This window comes from Lipotes vexillifer, unplaced genomic scaffold, assembly GCF_000442215.2.
Source record: "Lipotes vexillifer unplaced genomic scaffold, Lipotes_vexillifer_v1.1 scaffold1105, whole genome shotgun sequence".
NCBI classification, from domain to species: Eukaryota; Metazoa; Chordata; class Mammalia; order Artiodactyla; family Lipotidae; genus Lipotes; species Lipotes vexillifer.
The window spans coordinates 1,868,749-1,892,582 of record NW_006779955.1 but is presented as its reverse complement, the minus strand read 5'-3'; the positions used below and the strand labels follow the sequence as shown (position 1 = coordinate 1,892,582).

The 23,834-nt window shown below is 49.5% G+C and overlaps 1 protein-coding gene across 3 annotated transcripts in view; it reads left to right on the top strand.

Moving 5' to 3' along the window:
• Positions 1-23,834, top strand: part of ITPR1 (inositol 1,4,5-trisphosphate receptor type 1) — a 303,138-nt gene that overhangs the window by 216,045 nt on the left and 63,259 nt on the right. For all 3 annotated transcript variants that reach the window (XM_007453070.1, XM_007453068.1, XM_007453069.1), the window contains 2 exons: positions 18,846-19,026; positions 20,541-20,761. In XM_007453070.1, the coding sequence (XP_007453132.1) occupies positions 18,846-19,026; positions 20,541-20,761 (402 nt within the window). The remainder of the gene's footprint in view (positions 1-18,845; positions 19,027-20,540; positions 20,762-23,834) is intronic.

The following is a 23,834-nucleotide window of genomic DNA, read 5'->3' as shown; positions in this document are numbered from 1 at the left end:
AAAGAGAGGCCTCTACTTTTTCTTTCCTTTTTTGATTGGAGGGGTGATCTCCCCTTTCCCTTTACTGCCTCTGCGGGCATGTATTCCATTGCCCTGCTTACCACTTTTTAACGCAGATTTGGAAGGCAGCCTCGGGCAGCTCCTTCCCGAGGGGATTTGTATACATGGCTGAGGAGTCCAGAGTTTTCATCTGGAAGGCCTGTCTGACCGCCCACCCCAGGGTGCCACACTTTACGTCAGTCACTTCCTGATGGCCTGACGCTGTGCTATTTCTGTGCTTCCTCTGGAGGTTTTCCTCATGGTGAACAAGGGACTCCTTGGGACACATACAGTTAACCTTCAAATATGTGAGATGCTGACGCCTGGTCTCCAGCCTGTTTGTCGTCTTTTTCTCCAAGCTTCCTGGGTGACCTCACCCATCCCCATGGTTCCCAGCTACCATTTATGCCGACAGCCCCTGGCCCTACCTCCGTGATCATCTCCAGATTTCTGCGCAGATCCCTGCTGGGCATCTCCACCTGCGTTAACTCTCAGTTCACGCGACCCCAGGTGTGCCCATTACCTCCAGTCCTCCACCGCATTGGCCTTCTTGTGTTCTGTATCTAGGTCAGTGGACTTCCCACCGCCACCTGTGCAGTCACCCGAGCTGGAAACCTTGATGTCATCGTCTCCTCCCTCTTGATTTTCATCAGGAACTCATTCTGCATCTACTCTACCTCCCAGTATTCTAATAGTCAGGACTTAGTTCAGACTCGTAATGAGCCAGACAGTTGACACCTGGAGGCTACATGACATGCCCAAAGTGACCCGGCTGGGGCTGGGGGAGCTGGGGTTGGAGACGAGATGCTCTGGCTTCAGAATCCCTGCCCCTGACCAGCCTCCTATACCATCTTCCAGCACGGGCCATCTGAGTTCTGAGCCTGAGATGGGCTCTTCAAGGCCTCCCTGCCTCCGGACGTTTCTCTCTTCCATACTGCTGTCAGTGACGGCCACCCCGCCCCGCCAGATGAAGGCTGGACCACGTCATTCCCTGTCCTAACAGCCTTCCGTGGAAGATCAAATCCACTGCCGTGTTTCTGCGATCCACTGGTGCCCACGTGCCTGGCCCTGCCTGGGTTCCCACACTCACCCCCGCGTTCCATTGTCCTGTGGCTGCAACCTGCTCGTTTGCCCGGCCCTGGCCGTGTACTCAGATGCCTCTGCTCCGTGTGGGACGTGCCCGCTTTCCCTTTGCCTGGCACGCTCCCTGAGCCCTGTTTAAATTGTCTCCTGCTCTGGAAACTTCTTGATCCCCTGAGGCAGAAGTGGTGGTCTCTTTGTCTGGGCAGTTCATTTACTCAGCAATCACCACTCTTGAAATGGAGGCTCATTGTAAGACCCGAGGAGGCAGAGATCAAGTCTGTCTTCACCCCCAGGCTCCCCAGAGAAGTCTCTGCATGTGTTGGATGAAGGGAAGTCAATCTGTACCTAACAAATACACGTAGAGAATCCTGCTCTGTAGGGCTACTCTGGGGATTAAATGAGATAATATATGGAAAGCACACAGCAGCTCAGAATGGTGCCTAATACGCAGTCATTGCTCACAGTTTCTTTTCGGTTGTATGTCTTCCTCTCCTCCCCCCTCCCCCCACCCAAGAGTGTAATTTCTCCCAGGGTCAAGCCTCAGTCTTACTTCCCAGCACCTGGACCATGGTGGGTGCTCAATAAATGTTCCCTGAATGAGTCCAAGTCTGGACTGTATGTCGCCACCATGTTACGTTCGTCATCTTGTTCTTTTCCCCATATAAACATGAGGGTGTGGAATGTGAAAATGTGTTGTTAACGGTTATCACAATTTTAAAGAGGCACTTTCCTTAGGTGAGAGAAGGAGTTAAGTTTATCTGAACCCAAGGGAAATATATAATGTCAATTTGGAGAAATCTCCTTGTGATGCCAGAGATTCTTGATGGATCTTTTCCTTCTTTTCTTCTTTATAGTAACTGTAGTTGGTGGTAATAATAATGAGCACCAAAGTCTGCACGCTCACGTGCCAGGAGCGAGGCTTGGTGCTTTCTCTTCATGATCTCATTTACTCTGCGTGGTGGTCCTGTGTGGGCAGGTACCGCCTGGACCCCTTTTTGCTCCGCGGGAAATAGAGGATCTGAGAGGTCACGTTGCTTGCTTAGGGTCACAGAGCTAGCTGGTAGTTGTATCAGGGTTTGTTTCAACCCCACGTTCCCCAGGGAAGTCTCTGCATGTGTTGGGTAAAGGGAACTCGATCTCTACGTAATGAATAAATATAGAGGAGAGCCTGAGTTCTCAGCCCCTCTGCAGAATGTGTGGCTTCTCTCTCTTTGTCCTTCTTTTTGTTAGTGGGCTCATTGTGGAGGGCGGTCTGCCTTCCAGAGAAGTCCTGAGATGGCTTGTGTGTCTTTGCTTTGGTTACATCACCGGCCTGTGCATGACGGAGAAGAGAACCACGAAAGACTTTACCTTTCAGGCTGGGCATCTCATTTGCCAAATAAAAATTATATGTGCCACACATGCTGCTTCCCCTCTAGCGGATTCCAGGGTCTCAGGTCCATGAAAGTTAATGGGAAGGAAGATCTCTTGCATAACTTCCTCTCCGTGGAGACAGAGGGCAGCTCACTGAATTAGGGCTCCTAAGAAAAGTTAGATTATATTGCTACAATTTTTGATTTTCACTTGCATCTAAAGGAGCATATGTACTTCGGTGTAACGTGAGGCTTATTAGAGCTCATCTTTTGCCCACTTTGCACAAAGAAGCTCCATGCACTGGATTCTCCCCATATTCGAGTCTTGGGCAGGTTGAAGAATGTTTATGTATTGCAGAAGGAAAAGAAAGGACTTGTTGCCTTTATAAAGTGCCCCTTGCAGGGCAGACACAGCGCATGGTGCTGCTACGTACTTGATCTGGGCTAGGTGGGATAGCCCCAATTCTGGATGAGAAAACTGAGTCCCAGAAGATCAAGGGAGGTCTTATGCAAAGTCACCCAGTTAGGAGAGCTGAGATTCGGTATCCAGGTCTGTCTCTCTCAAAAACCTCTTGACTTTCTACCATGCTGGACAGCCTTGAAGTTGCATGGGTCCAACGCCAGGGAGTTAATCAGTGCCCTACATCCACCGTGGTGCTTTGCATCCTCCAGAGCAGCATCTTCCTCATCATTGTTGGGAGCGGGTAGGCAGCGCTGGTTCTTTGATCTGAGAAGCAAGTGGTCACTGCTTGGTCATGCAGTGAATTCTCTAAGTCAGCTTAGGAACCACACGATGGAAGCATGCCCAGTTTTATAATAAGGTATGAGTTTTTCTGTAGTTGCCACTGGTGTCCTTTCTCTGGTCAGAGGTGAACTTGTCCCTAACATAGGAGAGGCTCGTGCTTGGTTACGTTTCTCTTAGTTTTCTGGAGTCCACGCTGGGGGGAGTGGAGGGGCAGGAGAGTGAAAGCTGGGGTGCATTGCAGATGGCTGCGGCAAACCCCTCTACTGTTTGCAGTTAGTGGCTGCATGTGTGAGTCGTATGCCTGTCTTATATTTACAAGAGGAAATATCTCATTTAATTTTCTTTTCGCACCAAGAGCCCAAGTGTTGAGAGAACATGGTGTTTTAACACTCCCTCAGTTATCAGCTGCAGAGCGGAGGTTGTATATTATCACATACAGTTGTCTGAGTGTATTTCTACATTGTTACCTGGCAACATCGCCACGTCGGGACAGGAAGATGTATTGGTTCCTACCAGATCTGCGCTGTTTATATTATAGAAGGTCGATGGTGTTTTCCTCACAGGAATTTAGAAGAGGAGAAGGCTTGGGCTAATAGGGCTCAGTTGAGAGATGAGCTGATGTGCTGACCTAGGACCAGGGGTTCAGTGGGGGATGGTGGCTCTTGCCCTGCCTGGTTGGATGCCTTGTTGTGTTGTTGACCACCTCCGAGTTCTGATGAGAAGGGAAATCCCATGGTAGGGATGATAGCCACAGCATCCCTTATTGGGGTCACCCTCTGAGCTGCTTATATCCCTATGGGGTCTTGTGTTTAGCGGATAGGATGCGTTAAAGGCCCTGTGGTTCAGAATTTGCGTGCCTTGTGGGGCCTGGGGCCATCATAGCACCCATGCCGTGTGTGATTAACCCCATCCCTTGGAGAGATTTGTGTTCAAAACCCTTGCATCATGGGTTTGAAAGTCCTCTCAGTTGAAGCCGCACATTCAAAGACTCAGAAAATGCTTACTGAGACCAAAGGCATTGAATTCTCCAGCACCTGTAACATTTCTTGAAACATGCTTGAGAGGGAAAAGTTCCCATGGTAACAGTTTTTTGAAAGAGTCTTGTGGCATCACTAGGTTAGACAAGATAGCAGAGTAATGGGGGTTCAGCGGCACAGCCTGTAAGCACACGCTCCTTTAAAGCTACCTCCCGGTGAAGATGCCAGAACCAGAGTCTGTCCAGGAGCCCCGGCAGCGCTGGAGGCTCTGACCGGGTTGGGATAGATCTCAGGGCCTCCCGTTGGTGTTTCCCTCCGCACGTCTCACCTCTGTTGGCCTCCCTAAGGAGGAGGCCTTTGCATTCCACTGGACTCTTACTGTCTAGCCTGTTGAGAAAGGAAAAGACAACTGAATCTTCCTGGAGGTGTTTAGAAACCATCAGTTGGCTTTAAATGTATGTATTTTGAGTGCCCTGACCTCCTTTGAAAACCCAAGTCATGTATTTGGTTTCACACGGTTCTCTGCTCTTGGGTGTTAATACAACTCCTGGCATCATCAGAAATGTCCTCAGCGGACGCCACAGGATTCCTTTTATTCTGCAGCAAGTAGATTTTTTTTTTTTTTTTTTTTTTTTTTTTAAATACCTGAGGAGGACTTGATCCTGAGGGTTCCGAGCTTGGGTGATCCTCCTGCGTGTCCTTAATGTGGAAATCTATAGCCTACTCTTTAAACTTTAAGATGATCCCTAACTGGCTTAAAGTCCTCAACCCGCAGGCTGAAGAAAACGCTGCAGAAAAAAAAAACAAGGTCATGCTGCATTTTTTTGGTAAGCACAGGAATCAACAAAGAGATGTTATATAACTTCTATTTATATCCTCCTTGCTCACTATCTGCAGGCAGACAAGAGTCGCTGAGAAGGGATTTAATGAGCTCTCCGGGTTTGCTCACCTTCCTGAGCTGGTAGGAACCAGCTTGTTCTCAAGTGCGTCAGCAAAGAATCTGGCTGTGGGTGGGCGGCCAGGGTAGGTGGACAGACTTGTTGCCATGGTGTTCTTTAATTCCCCTGTCTCCCAGCCATCTCGCTCCCCCTTCCCTGACTCCTTCTCCCCACCTTTTCTTTTTCTTTTTTCCCCTCCCATCTATCAGCTTGCTTGTTTCTCACGCCTAGCTCAGTATTCCTGGAGCTGTCTCCAGAAACAGAATATTTTCCTTTTCCCCCTAAGAGTTCCCCATTGTGCAGCTCTAAGACATCAGAAGGGTTTTGGCTGAGGTGTCTTTTCTCCCGCCCTCACCTGTTTCTTTTCCTAGGATATTTTTTTTTTATTACCAGCCCCTTCATTATAGGGACCTGTCCTGGGAGTCTTCAAGCTCATCCGATAGAAGCTTACCCTTTGCTCTCAGGTTGCCCCTGAGCTACATGGATTCCATTGCGCGTTGCACAGACCATCGCTCTGCCCCAGAGAAGGAGGGCTGTTGGCATTTCCATAATCTTCCTTGTGCTCTTGCCCTGGGTGGGATGACACCTCTTATCTCTTCTAGCACATTATAAGGTGGAACCACATGAAAACAAAGGAAGGCGTTTGTCCCACAGTGATAATTCCTGGAGCTTTTGGGCAACTTCTGTTACCTGAAGGTTGCAGGTTGAGAGTACTCAGCCTGCACTAAAAAAAAGTGGCTGCTGCATCCAGTTCTTAGCAGGGAAGCAGAAGTGCCGTCCTGAGAAGCCCCGGTGGCAGCTCCGGGGGTGTCCACCTGCACCCTGGCCGCTCTGATGGCTTTGCCTTGCCGGTCACATTCCCACCAGAGCAGAGTTAGGGAGGTCATAATGAAATGTTCTTCGAAAAGAATAAGTAGTTCCCATGAGGATAGGCTTTAAAAAAAACAAAGCAGAAACCCACCCCTGCCTTGCCCAAGAGTTGTGCAATAGCAGTAGCCTGTTTGAATAATAAAAGGCGAGCTGACTTCCCCTCAGTAACTTCTGTTAGAGCCATCTGCATAAAATATCCCCAGATTCCAGACCAAGAAGGCAACTTTTTTCCCCCCTTCTGAGTAACTGGAGGGACTTTCCCTTTGGAACTTTTCCAGTCGAGCTAACTTCGTGGTTGAGAATACTTTCTCATTAGAAACTGCCAGCGGCTAGAGTCCTGACGTGGGGGCCTTAAAGACATGTCACTCACAAGCCTGGACCCTGCGCGCTCTGAGAACCTAAGTGACATTCACAGCTGGCATCGGCACTTCTGCCATGACCTTCCTTCTTACTGAGAAATCTCTGCCCACATGCCTTTCCTGAGTCCTCTTAGTTCCTTTGTGAAAGTGTCAGAGCCTCTCTTGGTGTTTCTCCCAGTTACCTTTGCCTGGGTTTTAAATTTGTCATCAAGACGTCCCAGATGCCAAAGGGGAGAGTCCTGTAAACCATCTGATATCTTCAAGCCACTTGTTTCCCTTTGAATTCAGGACTTAAAAATTTATATTGCTGTTGGAGGAGGATGGTGCTTCAGTTGCCCTCACCATACGGTGTTTGAAAAATGTGTTTTCATTAGCCTCCTTGCAACACAAGCCCGCAAACTGTTCAGCCCCGAGCTTGTAGTTATCGAGTCAGGGGTGTGAGCCAGGTTCTGAGATGGAAGGTCTACGAATGATTGTCCTTCCCGCCCCACCTTAATAATGCAAGTGTCAGTGAGGCCAGAGTAGTTAACAGTGAACTAGTTGGATTAGGGTCCCCAGCCGGCCTGAGCCCATCGCAGAGGCCTGGGCACAAACCTGATAAGCGTCTGAGAGGTGAGAACGCCACATTAGCCTCCTTCAGCTGGCCTTTGGCATTCGGCGTTTTCCCCGCTTGGCAGGATTTTGAGCTTTCACGGACAGGGATTTTCTGGTTATTGAGTTAAACTTCAGCTGCCGTAGATGCAAAGCTGGACTCGATTTAAGTTTTGCAGGATTGCACATCCTTCAGGACTATTGTGCGTTCATTAAGATAGCAGGTATTGATGGAGCCCCTGCTGGGTGCCAGGCACTGGATGAGGTGGCCATGGCACAGTCCGGACTGAGATCATAGAGGGCCTGCCCTCGAGGAGGTTATAGTCTAGCAGGGGAGATGGATCGTAAGCCAGTTAACAATTAAATAAGGAAGAAGCATGAAGAGGGAAGAGTGTCACGGAGAGGTCACTTAGGGTGCTCAGAGGAGGCTTCTCCAGGGAGATGCATTTAAGCCCAGACTTAGCAGACGAGAAGAGAACAAGTGGCGTGAAGAGCAGAGGGCAGGAGTGTTCAGACAGACGGGTTGGCAGGAGCTGAAGGAAGCCAGCGTGGTTGCAGCATAGCCCTTGGGGTCGGGGGGTGGGGGGGCAGGGGCGCGGGGCATGAGACCACTGCTCGACCCAGGTACTGAGCTTATCATCAGGTGAGAGGCTGAATTAGGTGATCTCCACGGCCCCTGCCAAGCCCTAGTCAGTGCTTTTAAAGGGCACCAAGTTGGCTCGGGCTGTAACCTACTTGGATACACGTTACTGATGCCAGAGCCATAATCTATTAAGCAGCACTTACACAGATGAGTGCTGTGTAATTTTATCCGCCATCTCCATCCGTCTGGCCATCTGTACGTTTTACTCTTGGATCCCAAGGATGTTCTCTGCAGCCATATGGGCCCCCTGATGGGCCAGTACCCAGTGAAATGGACCTGCTGGGTTGGGAGGACTGAAAGTCCTGGAGCGTGTCCTTTGGGGTTCAGACCAGGACTGAGACCTGAGAGGTCATTTGATCGAGCAGAGGACAGCGGGTGACGGTGAGCCCTCCGTCAGAAGGTGCTCGCTTTGCTTGATGTTTTGCGTTTGCCAGCCAGCGTCCTTGCCCCCGACAGGCCAGGGTATATTTTTTTCTTTTTGGATGTTATCCATCGAGCAGGTGTGTCACAGTTCGGTTTGTTGAGAGTGGGGAAGGGAAAGTGTCTGGTACAGAACACCTACCAGGTGCAGGCCCTGTGCTGGGCTTGCACTGTGTTACCTTCTTGATTCCACCTTCCAGGCCTCTTGGGTGGCACTTCCCCTCCTCCTTCCTCCGTTACAGATGAGGAAACAGAGGCTGCAGGTTAATAAATGCCCTTTCCATACCTGCCCAGTTCCTCAGCCACCCCTGTCCACCTCTTTGTACCTTGCTGAGTGTGCAGGACGTGGAGCCCTTTCTCTGAACCCCTGCTGCTCTCCGTACAAACACAGAGAACGGGCGTGCAAAGGATCCTTCTTGACGTCGACATAAAGCTCAAGTTGGATGCCCTGGGGAACCTTGGTGATTTTAGGGCAGAAAATGTCCGTCAGTGTTGATTGATTGGCCCTCAGGTACCCAGGATAGAAATAAGATCAAAGAACGAAGGTCTCATCCTCCGACTCCTGTGTCAGTTCTTTCTTGATAACGCGGACGGAACCCCCAAGTGAAGCGGGAAGGGACAGCAGCCGCGTCGCCCCTAGGCTCTGGGCAGGGGACCCACCTGAGCCCTCCTTTGCTGATGCCCGGGGTGTGTTTCTTGCTGATGGAGTTTTTGCAGCACCTCTTGCATCGTTCCTTTCAGGTCTCATGATACACACTGGAGGCTCACTGAGAAGGCCTCTGTCCCCCTGTCACAGATCCCACAGCAGGGCTGTGGGCAAGCTGACACGAGACCTGAGAGTGTCACGTGAACCAGCAGAAGGCACTTTCGTTAAATCATAGAATCAGTCCTGGAAGGCACCCTCGGAGACTAGTGTGTGTCTCCAGCAGCCCCAGACGTTCACTGATACTGATTTTCTTCTTCTCTGGTTGAATAGATGTCTGTAGACCGAGATTCCAAAACCTCCCTGAGTACTTTAACAAAAGTCGTCCCTGAGGTCTAACCAAAGTCTCGTCTGCTTCACAGTGCCTTTCTTTTTTATAAACCTCATGTTGGCTTGAAGAGCAACCAAAGTACCTTCTTGTACTTAAAGAAATTTCCCAAGGAGGTCCCTGCCGCAATCTCCCGTCACTTCAGGCAAATTTGGGGATGCTTCTGTTTCCTATTTTACTGGTCATCATTGATTTTCTCTGGAGGCTCTTTGTTTTCCTGCCTTTGGCTGGAAGGGACAGACGCCTGTGCCAGTGCACCCCGCAATATATGCTGACCTTTGGCTTCTGTAAGGAGGTTTGAGAATTGAACCCAGAGAAAATTTGGAGTCCCCTTAACTCCTTGTCCCTGGGTCTTCTAGAATGAAGGCTGAGCTGCCTCCCTGAAACCTCTGTGATTTTACTCTTAAATATTGCTAGAGATGTTATTGCTGACAGTTTACCTACACATACAGGGGCTTTGTAAGATAACACCTTCAAAAAATTTTTTTTTTTTTAGGAATTACAGTTTGTTGGTTGAGGTGTCATGGATGAGTATGTGAGAAGCTCTCCGTGTTCTGATCCACACGGGAGAGGGGGGACCAGACTGCCTACCAGATTGGGCAGAATTTCCTGCCCAGTGCTGTTCCCTGTGGGCCCCGGGGGACAGGTAAGGAGAGGTGTTAAGCTCTCAGGTCTCAGAGGAAAAGTGGTTCTTAGGGAACAGGTGGGACTTTGCTGCTTGCTAAAACCAGAATTAACTCACCTTGAAAAGCATCATGAAGATCCAGTGCTTTGGTATTGACCTTGGACCTCAGGCCCTTCCCTGGAGCCCAGTGCCCAGATTAATTTGGTCTTCGTCGTCCTCCAGCCCCTCTCTCAGGCCTTGGGAATCAGCGATGAGCAGGCGGTGGCCTCCGTCCAGCCCTGGCAGGGAAGAGGAGATGAAGCATGCTGTGTATGTCTGAGTTATCAAGAGATGGCTCTACAGTTTGGATGAGGGAGGAACTCTTTTCAGAAAAATGAAGTTGAAATGTCAGTGCCTTTACAACCCATACATCGTTCACTTCATCACTTCCTTCTTTTCTGTTTAAAGTTTATATTATTTCTGAACTCATTAAAGCTGGCAACATCCTCAGAGACACTGGTGAGCTGAGACTTGCAGATGTTTACTGGTTGAAACCCATCAAACCTTGCTAAAAAAATGTCCTTAGAGTGAGTGAGCATTTATACCAGGGGAGTGTTTGATTCTTAATGCCCTCTTTACTAATTATTAGATTCTTTTCAAATATCATACTTTTCCTGAAGTCAAGAGTAGTTGAAAATATTGGAAAAAACAGTTCATGTTGAAAGGCCTGGGCCTGTCCAGGGGGAGGGTCTGACACCATTCTGCCTTGGGTGTATTACAGTTTGAGAAGTGGGAGCAAAAACATTTGTCTCTGTGTCTAACGGAATCTGAATGGCGTCTATAACTAGTGGAATTCCAACTGGATTTTTTTTTTTAACTTCCTTCATTGTGACAGTTACTGGGAAAGGCTCTTCAGTGTGTTTTTGCTGTCAGTTTACAGGCCGTCTTGACCTACCAGTATGAGCAGGGCTTGTTTATCTCTGGATGTTTTGGGGACACTAGACTTTGGTCATCACCTAAGACCCAGCACATTAGTCGATCCACCTATCTTACCTGCTAACTGATTTCCTTTGAAAGTGGTATTGATAGATTATACACCCTGCATTTGAGTAGCTTCCTGTAGTAATCACAGTGTGTTTCACATAGTGTTTCATAACTGCACCCTTGATGGACGCCTCTATGTGATGCATGCAGGGCAGGTGGTAAGAGTCATGTTTTTCAGCTAAGGAACCTAGGGCACAAATCCAGTTAAGCAAGTTGCCCAAGTTCACGTAGCTGGTTATCGAGGAGCAATGGCTAAAGTTCAGGTTTCCAGACTTGCAATTCTCCAGGCTCTTGTGCCTAAAGCATGTGTGGTTTTATCAGCTGGTTCCTGTTACATGCTCTTTGGGTTTTGATGGTTGTCGTGGGTTTCTAAGAAAGGGACTCAAGACCTACGGTGGTCATTGAGTGACAGTGGTTCGGTGAGCAACCTGTAACCCCCAGCCCCGGCAAAGCTTCAACTAGCAAAAGAGCCTTGTTTGGGAGCCCAGGTTAACGAGAGCATCAGGCCTTGCAGGGAAGTTGGGGCATTCACATGTGTTCCTACCATGGCTATTCTTCTTTCCTGTGAGAAGAGTCTGTGAGACTCTCTGCTGTGCAGCTGAGAGACCTGGGCTGGTGGGTAGGGAGTGAATTATAAAAAGCCAAAAGGTGTTTGGAGTTTGACACACTCTTGCTTAGGTGAGAGGTGTTGGACAAAGCAGGGGCGTTGAGAGCATGGGCTGAGGTGTCAGACCAGTGGGGGCTTGAGTCCTGGGGCACCACCACCACTTCCTAGCTGTATGACTTGGCAAGTTATTTAACCTCTTTGAGTCTCAGTTTCCTCATCTGTAAAGTGGGGAGAGTGGTAGCCCCTACCTCATGGGGTAGTTAGAAGGGTTAAATGAGATACTGTATACAAAGCACTTAGGGAGGTGGCAAGCAAATCAGAAGGCTTCAATTATTGTTCACTGTAATTTGCAGATCAGGTGTCCCCAGGAAGTGATGAAGTGTCAGTTAATCACAGGTATAGGAAGAGAACCCCACAAGGTAAGCCCCACACTTGGGTAGCCATTGCTGTCACTGTCACCCGCAGAGCCTCTGAACAAGCTGGACAGGAATGGGTTGGTCTGTTTGGAGTCATCCCTTCAAGTCCTGGAGACTCCTGGGCCGAGGCCGAGGTCCCCGTGTGCCAGAGGCAGAGTAAGAAGAGAAAAAGTCAGACTCCAGGGAGGAATTTCCATCTGCTCCTGGAAGCACAAGGATTCAGCACTGTTCAGCAGTCACATTTTTCAAATTCTTGCATTTAGCCTGAGAACTTAATTCATTCTGCAGCAGATAAGTGAGCACGCAGAGTGAATGTCATGGGCTGTGTACCAGGCAGTCGGATAGAAAAGCTCATTCTCTGGAGTCTCTGAAGCCTCAGTGTGAGGGTTTCTAGAAGGTGGACTGCTGCCGGGTGAAAATGCTTTCCTTTGGGGAAGGATCAAAGTCTCAGAGCTGTCCCTGGGGACTGCTCCCCCCATACCGTCCCCTCTCCCACCAGACCTGCCCTGGATCACATCCACCTCTGCTTCCTGCTGCTGCCACTCCCTTTATCTGAGATGCTCGTAAAGGGCTCCTCCCGTGTCCATGCAGGTGCAGGCTGGCTGGTTGGCTGGCCCTGGGTTCCAAGGTTCCAAGACTGTCTTTGCCCTCCTTCCCCCAAGTCTCTGAATTCTGGGGAAGACGGCTTTTCAGTAAGGTGCTCATTCGCTCACCTTCCCTGTTGTATGTCCAGCACATGGCGAAGGCCCGTGGCTCCCATTGGAGTCCCCCCACCCCATCCTGCACACTTCCGGCCTGTTGTTTAGAGGAGCTGCCAGTTGTCTGCTGGTCCCTAGCTTTGGGCCGCCTCTGGTTTCAGGAGCCGGGTGGACCTGTCATAAATCACGCTCTATTCCTTTGCAAGGACTTGGCTGGGCACAGAGGGTGGCTGCCAGGCTGATTAAGGGATATCTTATTATTTTCAAGAGTGATCTGGAAGGGTGGTCTCCTTATTATTTTAATCTAAGACCTCAGTTCTTAAGTCCCCATACAGCTCAAGCAGCCCAAGGAGGGCAGACTGTCCGCTTGACAGTTATCTGAGAGCAGGAATGAAATTCGAGCTGCTTGCTGTGTCAGCCAGCCACCGCAGAGCCTGGGCAAAGGGACTGGCTCGAGTAGGCAGGAGACATGGGCTCTGTGTGGCCTTGAGATGTCTGTTTCCCCCTCTGGGCCTCATTTTCCTCCTCTGTAAAATGTGTAGGGCTGGACTAAATGGGTAGCTCCCCAACAACGTCCTGTGGAGCCCTGGCGTTGCAAGGAGGAGTTGCAGTGATGTGAGGGGCGTCCTCCCTGCTGTGTTTCAGGCTGAGCAGTTCTGCCTGTATCTCTCTTATATCCGGGTCCTTATGGAAGGTGGTGTTAGGGGACAGAGGAGAATCAGGGTTTCCCTGCTGGGAAAAACATCTGGAAGTGTCTGGAATAGAGTGCTTCCAGCTTTAGCATTCTGTGATCCGTATTTTCTCTTTTGTGGGGATTGTTTTTAAGCCTGGCTTACAGTGGCCATACCTGGGTCCCCTCCCACCTCTGTCCCCCAGAGCTTCCATGGAGGTGGCCGCTGCAGGTGGTCACTTTCTCACCTGGCCCAACCCCGGCTTCCTTCCCTAAGGCCACTCCAAACATGGACCTGTTGTCCGTGATGTTGGCATTGACGCTGTGTCTGCCCCCAAACCTACCCTCGTTCTTTTGGATTTGCCTGCCGATCACTGGGGCTGGTGTTCTGTGCGATCACTAAGAAGGCAGGCGGTGCACAGGGCCTTGAGTGCAGAGGCAGGGAGCGGGCGTGGCCCTGCCACACGTCAGCTGACCTCTCCTGACCCCAGCTCTCCTGTCTATAACGTGATGGATTTATGAATGGTGATATCTATCTTGACAGTCTCCGAAAACGCTGATGAGACAGCTTATGTGAAGGGGGCTTTGGAATCACATGCGATTTGGAGATAAGCAAAGGGTGAAGTAAGATGGGCCATGAGGGCGGCAGACGCAGATCCCTCTGCAGGGGGAGATGGCCTCTGAGGGTGGCCCCTTGTCTGGACAGCCTTGACAAAGTTCTCTAGCCTTCGGGTAACAAAGCAGTTTTTTTTCCCCTTCTCTTCCTTTTTATTGTGATGTGATTTACATACAATAATATGTAGAGATTTTAAGTGTACACTTTGATCAGATTTGACAAATGTTTATACCTATAGTATTTGTTTTCATTGGCTGCTGTAACGAATTACGAAAATCTTAGTGGCTTGAGACAGCCAGATTTTTTATCTTACAAGTTCGACGTGACTCTTAACTAGACTAAAATCTAGGTGTCAGCGGGGCTGCATTCCTTTCTGGAGCCTCCGGGGGAGAATCCGTTTCCGCGCCTTTCCCAGTTTCTAGAGGCCCCTTGGCTGTGGCCCCTTCCTCATGTTCAAAGCCAGCAACGCCGAGTGGCGTCCTTCTCACACCATATCACTCTACCCTCCTCTTCTACTTTTAAGAACCCTTGTGATGACACTAGCCCCTCTGAATAATCCAGCATAATCTCCCTATTTTAAGGTTAGCCACCTTAATTCCATCTGCAACCTTATTCCCCTTTGCCATGCAAGGTGACATATTCCCAAGTCCCAGGGATTAGGGTCTGGACATCTTTTCAGGGGTGGGGGCACAGTATTCTCTCTACCACACCTGTGTGAATTCCACCCCAATCAAGACATTTTCTTCACTCCAGAAAGTTCTCTTGGTTCCCTTTTAGTCACTTCCCCTTCACCCGCCCCCCGTTTTGCTTTCTCTTACCTGGGACTAATGTTGCCTGCTCTAGGCCAGGTTCATTTGGAAGGGGGTGCTCAAACCTGCTGGGTGGGGTGGAGTGAAAAGTTTGGAGAAGTGAAACAGTCTCTCCATGGCTCTTGGCTCTAGGTTTTGGGGGTGGAGTTCGGGGTGTGATTCACTGAAATACGCCCATGGAGGGAGGTAGACCAGTGCCCATGAAGAGCCTGAGGCGGGTCAGGGCCGAGTCCCCGCCTGCTCTGGTCTGAGGTCCCACCCGCTTCTGGGGAAACAGTCCTGAGGAGGGCGCCACCTTCCCGGCCGGAGGTCCTCCGAGCACATTGTGACGGAAGCAGGTGGAATGAACAGGTCTGTGAGCCGTGTGCAGGGCCTGGTCTCACTGAGTCCAGATGACACCAGGCACCAGGGAGGGGCAGTGAGGGTCTCCAGGAGCCCCTGGCCCTGGTCTGCTCCGCGGCCCCCATGCCTTCCCCCGGCACAGCCCGTGATTGGGGACCGGGGGTCCTTCGTTCCTGCACATGCCTCCGTTTTCACTTCTCCCATACGAGGTACCAGCGCTTCCTCTCTGGAGCCCAGATGTCTTCCTTCCAGGGCGTCTGCTGAGCTTCTCAGTTGGGGCCCCTGCAGCCCCGCTGTCACCCCTCCTCGCTGCTCTGCCACTTCCCAGGCCCGTGCCTCTCACGGCGTCCTGGGAAGACGACATTTGTCACAGTGTGGGCTTCTCGGGCGTGCTCCACACCTGATGCACATTATCTGAAAGACCCACAAGGGTCTCCTGATCTCACAAAGGAATAATAGTAACAACTGCTGCATCAGGGGCTGCGTGGGAGGTGAGACGCACGAAGGTTCACCCCAGGTTCCCGGCACCTCGTCAGGTCAGCTGTTGGGAGTGTTACTATGATTATCTCGGGTCTTCATAACCACCCGTGAAGGGCACACCCTGTTACAGTGCCCATCTTGCAGATGAGGAGATTGGGGTTTCAGAGGCGTCGTCACTTTCTGAGGTGACACCGGCTAGTGAGCGGTGGAGCTGAAGGCTGCCTTTCTGACCGTTCTCGCCACTTAGCTGCTTGGGTGATGCCTTTGCTGTGGGGTTTTCACGTGATACTAATGTCATGGTAGTGCGAAACTAACACGCTTAGCGGGCACTGTGCTAAGCACCTGGTGTGCACCCTGGCAGCCCTTCCACGTGGGTTCAGAGAGGTTGAGTAATTTGCCCAGGGTCACAGAGCCAGCGGATGAGGGACCTCAGCCTTGAACCCAGGAGGTCCAACTGGAAAGCCTGCCCCACTAACCCCTCCGTTAAGAGACGTTTCCTTCTTTCGAAGCACTGGTGGTATCTCTCCTCTTGCTTCTTACTAAGAGGTGTGATGGAGTTGGCCTCTCATTTCAGCGTGATGGCCGGGTGCTTCGGAGCCGAGCCCAAGACTCCCGGAATCACCTCTCCCATCCTCCAGCCCCCATCCTTGCTTGATGTCGCTTTTCTGTGCTTACTCATGTCACCGTACCCCGCTGTCCACTCTATCGTTTTATTGACCACGTTCTGTTTATAAAGCAGCTTCAAATCCTTGAGGGACGGGGACTGTTATAAACAGTGCAAAATAAATATACTGGCCATTGCAGAAACGTATGTAGAAGCCTGTAGTCCTCAGTGCCTTGCCTTTCCCTCATTTTATAAGAGGTGTCCTCGCCCTGACCCTATCAGGTGACATGGGCTGGGTTAACCAGCTAGACCTAAAGCAGTGCATTTGTAGCAGGTGATGGGTGTGTACTCTTGCGCTCTTACCGATGACAGATGGCAGGCTTTGGCTCTTTATTTATTTACTTATTAAAGTGCACTTGTTTTCTTGAATGACCGGGAGTGTCCAAGGATGCTTTTTCAGTTGCCTCCATGCCATGAGAAGACTTAAGGGGCAGCAACTGAAGTTCATTGCCCCGAGCAGCCGCCTCCTTGTGCAGTCTCCTCCTGACCCCGTGTGGGTGACATGCTGTGTGACGCCTCTTGGTGGAAAATGTAATCACTGTATTTAGGTGGCTCTAGGTTGAGGTCTTCGTCCCCCGCCCACCTCCTCTTGTTTGTCTGCGGAAGCACTGTTCAAAGAAGTGAACAGTTGGAACTTGGTTTCTCACATTAGAGGATATGAGAAATAAGAATCTACAGTATGGTGGGAATTTATTTCTGCCGTGCCCACAGAATATAAGTAGGATCTGATGGGGGGGGGCGGGTAGCGAGTCAAGAGGAGCCATAAAGTGTTGAGTTGTTCTTTCATCAGATCATTATAGAGCGCCTTCTATGTGCTGGGCCTCTTCTGGGTGTTCTCACGACAGCTGTGAACCATGTAGGTGAGGCTCCTGCCCTCTTAGAGCTTACACTCCGCCCAAGACAGACAGTTAAGTAGGTGAACAGTAAATACAAGTGCCGTTTCAGGGGCCAATTGCTATGAAGAATAAAATAGAGCGTGTGAGGATAAACAGCTGGTGTGGCTGCTGCGTTAGTAGGATGGTCAGGGGTGGTTTTCTTGAGGAGGTGATGTTAATGCTGTGACTGAAAGACGAGGGGACCCCAGCCATGGGAAGAGCCAGGAGGACCCGGGCAGTGGCGCTGAGTGTCTGCTACTGTTTGCCAGCACTCTGTGGAGTCAGTGGTTAAAAGGCTATTTTAGTGAAAGTCATTAGCGTGACTGTTGAATGACTGTGTCTTTTTCCTACCAAGCCGCCAGTTTCATGGGGCGCAGGCCTCTTTTTGCTGAGCATTGTTTCTCCTATAATGGGCGTAATCCCCAACTCATGGCAGGCGCACAGTAAATAGTGGATGGGCAGATGGACAAATGGAATGCCGGTTGAATGGATGGATGAACTAGAAGCCTAAAAGAAAACAGAGGGAAGTAAAGGGCAGTGGAGCACACTGAAGGCTCGAGCTTGGTTCACAGAGTGGGAGTGTTGGAGGACTCAGTGACACACAGGATGGAGGCAGGCAGTGACTTGTAAACTGGCATTTGGGAGTGGCTGGAAGAGAAAAGACAGAACCAGAGAGCACAAGTAGGAAGGCTGGATCCTGTGCTGCGTGTAAGAAACAGCCAGAGCTGAAGAACAGGGAGAGGGAAAAGAAAGGGCACACGATCGAGAAGAGCTTGGTGGGCAAATGAGGCAGACATTTGTCAGGGTAGCATATGGGCTGGTGGCTAGAAGAAGGGTCGCAGTGACTGAAGTTGCACGTTGGCAGATGGAAGCATGGTGGCTCTCGGGGTGGGGGCAGGTGCTGAATCAGGCACTGGGTGTGGCGGGGTGAGAGATGGAGCAGTTAAGGGGCTTCATGAGGCTGGTAAGATGATGTGTTTCCTCTGGGATTGCAAGCCTAGGGTTCCCTTCTGTAGGGAAGTGCCATCTTTCCAAATGGGGGAGGATATGAAATTGGCAGAAAGCTCCAACTGGGAGAAGCAAATATATTGTTTGGAGCTTTGTTTTATTCCTCTGGAAATTGACCGTATTGTATTTTTATGTAAATAATTCATAACAGCATGGTATTTGCAAAGGGGTGAAAAGAGAGTGCTCATAAATGAAGTTGAGATACCATATTGTGTTTTTATATCAACAATGTATACTATTGCTTGAAGTGGGTCCAAAAACAAATGTGTATTCAAGAGGCGAGCTACCTGTTAATTGTTAGCTTTTTCATCTAACCACCCTTTACCTGCCCTTTAAAACCTGATTCGAAGATCACTTTTTTCACGACGATTTTGGGATCACTCCAGCCCAATGTCATCCTTGCCACCTCTGAGCGTCTGTAGTACAATTGTCTGTGTAGCTTCTGGAGCATGTTTTACGCATTTAAGCCCTGCTTATGGGCGTGTCATGCTAACCTGGTATGGAGCCCTATAGGGGCAGGTAGCACGTCTTACTCATCTGTATATATTCACAAGGCTTTGCAGAGAGGAGGGCTCATAGAAGTCCTTAAACACATGACTGGCCCTGCAACAATCACCAAAAATACATTCTGTTTCCATTGTTAGTGGAGTTGATTTATATGTGTGTAGGGGGTTGTGCTTCGTTGGCTGAAATCTGCCCACCACCCCTTAGCATGCTTTCCAAGCCTATATGACTGATTCAACCAAGGAATGGCAGTTTGCTTTAAAGGCTCTGTGTAGAAAACCTCAGGCTGTGGAAGCCAGAGAATGACAGTGCATTGAACGGTGTTTAACCCTGGTCCAAAGTTAGGCCGTTTTTGAGGTTTCGTGTCTGGCTCTGATCTCCGCGAGGTTTTGGTGTCCTGAGTGGGATTCAGTAACTGGTGTGTCACAGTGTTGAAAAAGCTGTGGGTTTTCCTTGGCAGCACTCCTTTTTCTGCCGGTTGACAGAAGATAAGAAGTCGGAAAAATTCTTCAAGGTCTTCTATGACCGAATGAAGGTGGCCCAGCAAGAAATCAAGGCAACGGTGACAGTGAACACCAGTGACTTGGGAAATAAAAAGAAAGATGATGAGGTAGACAGGGATGCCCCATCACGGAAAAAAGGTAAATGCTCCCCTGCATGCAGCTCTTCAGTCAGCTGGATTGTAAGCATGGGAGGAATCCCTGGTTTTCCTTTAGTTTTTACACGACTTCTAGGCTCCAAACTGTTTTCTGACTGGGGCTTTCAGAAGAAGAAAACCAATCTGATTGTGATATAATTCTTCCTGTGTAACCTGAAATGAGTTCCTGCTGCTTTGGAGGCTCCTCTTGTTTAATAAACTAACATACATTCTTCTTTGTCAAACTCAGGGTTTTATTGGCAGGAAATCCATTAATAATCTTTTCCTGTAATTTCCATTTAATGTTAGAGAAAGTTGTGGAATACGCACTTTTAAACTGGCTGTCGTCTTTTGTCAGCTAATCCTCCCTTATTTTCTGAAATATTTGAAAGTTCATAAAGCTTTTTATCCATTATCCCCCTTGAAGAGAAGTTATACTGGGGAGTGGGTAGACCCAAAAGTGTTGGAGTCAAGTGACCTTGAATAGGTCTGAGTCTCGTTTTTTTAAGTCTAGAGCTGAGTTTCTCAGCCACAGCACATGGGACATCTGGAGAATCTGTTGCTATCGGGGCTGCCCTGTGCATTGCAGGCTGTTTAGCAGCATATGTGGCCTCGACCCAGTAGATACCAGTAGCCCACCCCCAGCTTAAAATCTCTCCAGACATTGCCTGTCGTCCCCTGGGTGGAGATGGGGTCAGAGTCATCCCTAGTTGATCACCACTGGTCTAGAATGGGGATAAAGAGAAGAAAAAGAAGAAAGGCCAACATTTACTGAGTACTTTCTATGAACCAGGCACTGTCCAAAGTCCTTTACATGTGTTACTTCATTTAGAACTCAAGAGGACGTTGTAAAATCGATAAAATCGTTATCCCCATTTTACAGATGAAGGAACTGAGGCATAGGGATGGTAATTAACTTGTAGGATATGGAGCTAGTAAGGATATGGAGCTAGTAAGTACTAGTGCCAGGATTTGCACCCAGGCAGTCTGGCTACAGCGTCTAATGCTCCCAACTCTAGTGCCTGGTTACCTTAAAGGGTTACTCTGAAGATTCGATGAGGTAAATAAACATGAGGTGCTTAATCACGGTGCCTTGGGGCTTAGTAAAGGGCTCCATCAATTGTTGTATAAGAACAGTAATTACAGTTTGATTAGCTTATGTTGACTGTCTCAGCAACATTCTAGAGGAAGACTTCACTGATGTTCTCCCCATTTTACAGGTGAGGAAGCTGAGGCCCAGAGTCATAGATGTATGGGGTTGACAGAACCTCTCCTGCTTTTCCTCTAAACCACAGAGCAAGTGTAGGTGACGTGTTAGAGCCACCAGCAAGCTGGAAGGGCTCAACTTACTTTTAACCCTAAGAGGTGAGAGAAGATGGTGGCTTCTTGGAGCGTTTTGCCAACCTTGAGAGGCTCTCGGGTGAATTCCAGAACTTAGGTCTCTGAACGTCGTCTTTGGCGTGGTGAATAGTGTTCCTGGGATTCGGCAGCATTGACCGTCTTACATTTGCGTTCTAGCCAAAGAGCCCGCGACACAGATAACGGAAGAGGTCCGGGATCAGCTCCTGGAGGCCTCTGCCGCCACCAAGAAAGCCTTCACCACCTTCAGAAGGGAGGCCGACCCCGACGATCACTACCAGTCAGGGGAGGGCGCCCAGGCCACAGCAGACAAGACCAAGGATGACCTGGAGATGAGCGCAGTCATCACCATCATGCAGCCCATCCTCCGATTCCTGCAGGGGGGGGGGGGGGGGGTCCCAGGTCCTCACAGCTGCCACCGCTTACTGTGACATCTCAGCTTCTCTCCTTTCAGCCCATCTCTTCGAGCCGAGGACCCTGCATGGTTCTCGATGTCTGGGCACTAGAAGTGTTTCTCTGTCTTGTCGTCCCCACTGTCTCCACAGGGACAGGGACCAGATCTCATGCTCAGCAGTGTAGTTGCCACCCGCTCCACATGTGTTTGTTATATGTGTGTATGTGCCTCTGTGTGTGTGTGTGTGTATCTGGTAGCCTGCCACCGTTTGATACATAGGTGCACAGGTAAAACTTGAATGGATGGAGGGGTGGATGATTAAATATACTAGACTTAACCGAATCTGGTACATAGAATGTTCTAATCAAGTATTTCTTGGTTGAATGAATGCAGTGGCTTTCTGGTGTTTTACACAAATGTTCAAAAATATTTGTTGAACTGATTATTCCAGAAATCCTTTGTTCACTTTTTTTTTTTTTTGTCGTGGGATAATAACAATGGCCAGGTTTATTGGGCACTTAGATGATCCTGGGTGCTAAGTGTTGCCTGTATTATAACAGTTGTTTTATAGGTGAGGAAACCAGGATGCACAAGACCCAGTTAGGGAGTACAGAGCTTGGAACTGAACCCAGGCAGTCTGGTACCCGGGTAGAGGCTGTGCTGTCAACCACCACATTAAGACAGAGGGCGTTTTCTTCCTTGCAGAGTTTCCCCAACAGCAAAGGCTTTTCAGGAAGGGCTAAGGATGGGTTCCAGGGATACCCTCTTTGTTCTGAGTGGACACAGATCTGTGGAAGCTGTCTCTGCCCAGGAGAAGCATGCTAGAGCACTGGGGCCTTGGCCGTCTCCTAGTTTTGCTTCTGACTCTTGGGGAAAACACCCCTCTCTGCCTAAAACAGATGAGGATGAACAGGAAAAGTGTGTCTGAACTCCTCTAAGGTAGAATGTCTTCTCCTAAAATAAATAAATTGGTGGGGGTAGTTTTATCTGAATTGTGATGGTTTGAAAAGAAAATAATTCTGGTCCGAACACAGCGAGGGGAAGGTGCAGCCTTGAAATATTTGCACTACTGAGTTTCCCCACCAGGTGATTTGATGGCCTTTCACATGTTAGCTGTGGCCAGACCATTCGGTGCCACCACCAGAAATCGCTAACACTTAAAATCTGCTGCAGAATCTCTGCCTGGACAAGTTGAGTAAGAAATTATATTGTTAAGCAGTAAGACAGAACAACTTAATGGGAGTGGGTGAAGTCTGCAGTATGAATACTTACTGTGCTGATTTTTGTTTTCAATCAGATGGGTCCGAAGATCCTGGGCTTTGAAAAAGCACCGGGGGACTTCCCTGGAAGTCCAGTGGATAAGACTCCGTGCTTCTACTGCAGGGGGCACGGGTTCCATCCCTGGTCAGGGAACTAAGATCCCACATGCCGCGTGGCACGGCCAAAAATATTAAAAGTGAAATGAAATTTTTTAAAAAAAAGCATTTAGATCCAAGGTCATCAACCAGCCAAATCTGGGCCGTATTTCAAAATGAAGGGATTTCCATCAGCTCCACTGTCAGCCACGCAGGGACTTCAAGCTCTTTCTCTGCTTTGCTGCCCACTCCTTTCCTCCACTGACGTTCCCAGCTTCATCCTTGACCACGTCTGAGTGTGGGATCTTGGCTGTGAGTCTGTTTTTCTTGCCTGTTGCTCAAACATTCCTACTTTGGACATAGAACACGTCGGCCCTTGATGCACTGGCCTGACTTGCGTGGATGCCAAGATCCGTGGGTGGACAAAGGCCCTCATGACTCAAAGGTCCGGGGTCTGGTTACTGGCTCATTGGCTGGTGTTTGTCTGTCTGGAGGCGGACTGTGTCTGCTCCACCTACCGTATCTACACCGTTCATCACCGGGGAGACAGGCCAAGGGAGTGTGAGTGATGCCATGGGAAAGCACACTGTCCCACCAGTAAGAAAACAAAGCCTACAGCTCGACTGTGGTGTCTTTGTGGATGGGGGCCCTACCCTGCTGCTGGGGCGATTTCTAGGCTGAACTTGGTGGCCACTGCCCTGTATTGTTCCCCTATACCAGTGTTACTGGTTTCCACCAACCTCGGGCTCCAAAGGAGAAGTACGTTGAGACTATGCACATGTGTGTTGATCTCCTCATCTCGGCAAGTACCCTGCTCTGTGCCCTGCCCTGCAGGTGATGGAGACACCCCCCTGCGCCTTCCCCTCACAGAGCTGTGCATCTAGGACAGGAGCCACTCGGCAAGCGGGAGACTGCCGTGCAGGGTGATAAGTGCTACAGTTGTGTCATCTTAGGGGTTTTGTGGGTTCAGAGCAAGAGAACCAACACAGTAGTAAACTGGGTCCTAGAAGGCTTCCCAGAGGAGCTGATGTCTGCTGAGTTCTGAGCAAACAAAACACAAGGCTACGTTAAGTCGAGTCCATCCGTGAATGTCAGAGGGGCCGTCCTGATGTGCTTGTTTCCTGGACGTGGCTCTGGTTTCATGGACCTGTTCTACCTTCTGTCCGCCCCCTTGATCTGCCGTCTTCACAGCACACCCAGCCTCCACTGGGAAAGCAGAGGGAGGCTCCCATTGTACGAATTCACCACTTCCTATGGGGAAGTCTTCACAGTTTTTGTTTTGTACCTTAGCTCTTTGCAAAACTCTGCTTTGAACTAACTCCCTAAGAACTCCATGGGCAGAAGCCCCTTTTAATGAGTCCTTCCAAAACAACATTCTCTAATACGCCTCTCTGCCAGAAACAGTGATATCGGAGGAAGAGGGAGTGTACAGTATATTTCTATATATATATATATATATATATATATATATATATATATATATATATTTAAAGCTTAGCAACTTAACCTTTGAAGGTTCTATAACGCCAGTGGTTTTAACTGTTTGGGGCTGCAGAATCCTCCGTTTGAACATCTTAGGCAGAAATGTACGTGGTAAAGGAGGTGAGAACAAAGCTGCTTTGTTCAGGGTAGAAACGGTAGAGTGTTAGAACTTTGCTTTCCTCCCTCACCTGCAAGAGCCCTGAGAGCTGGGGCATTACTGGA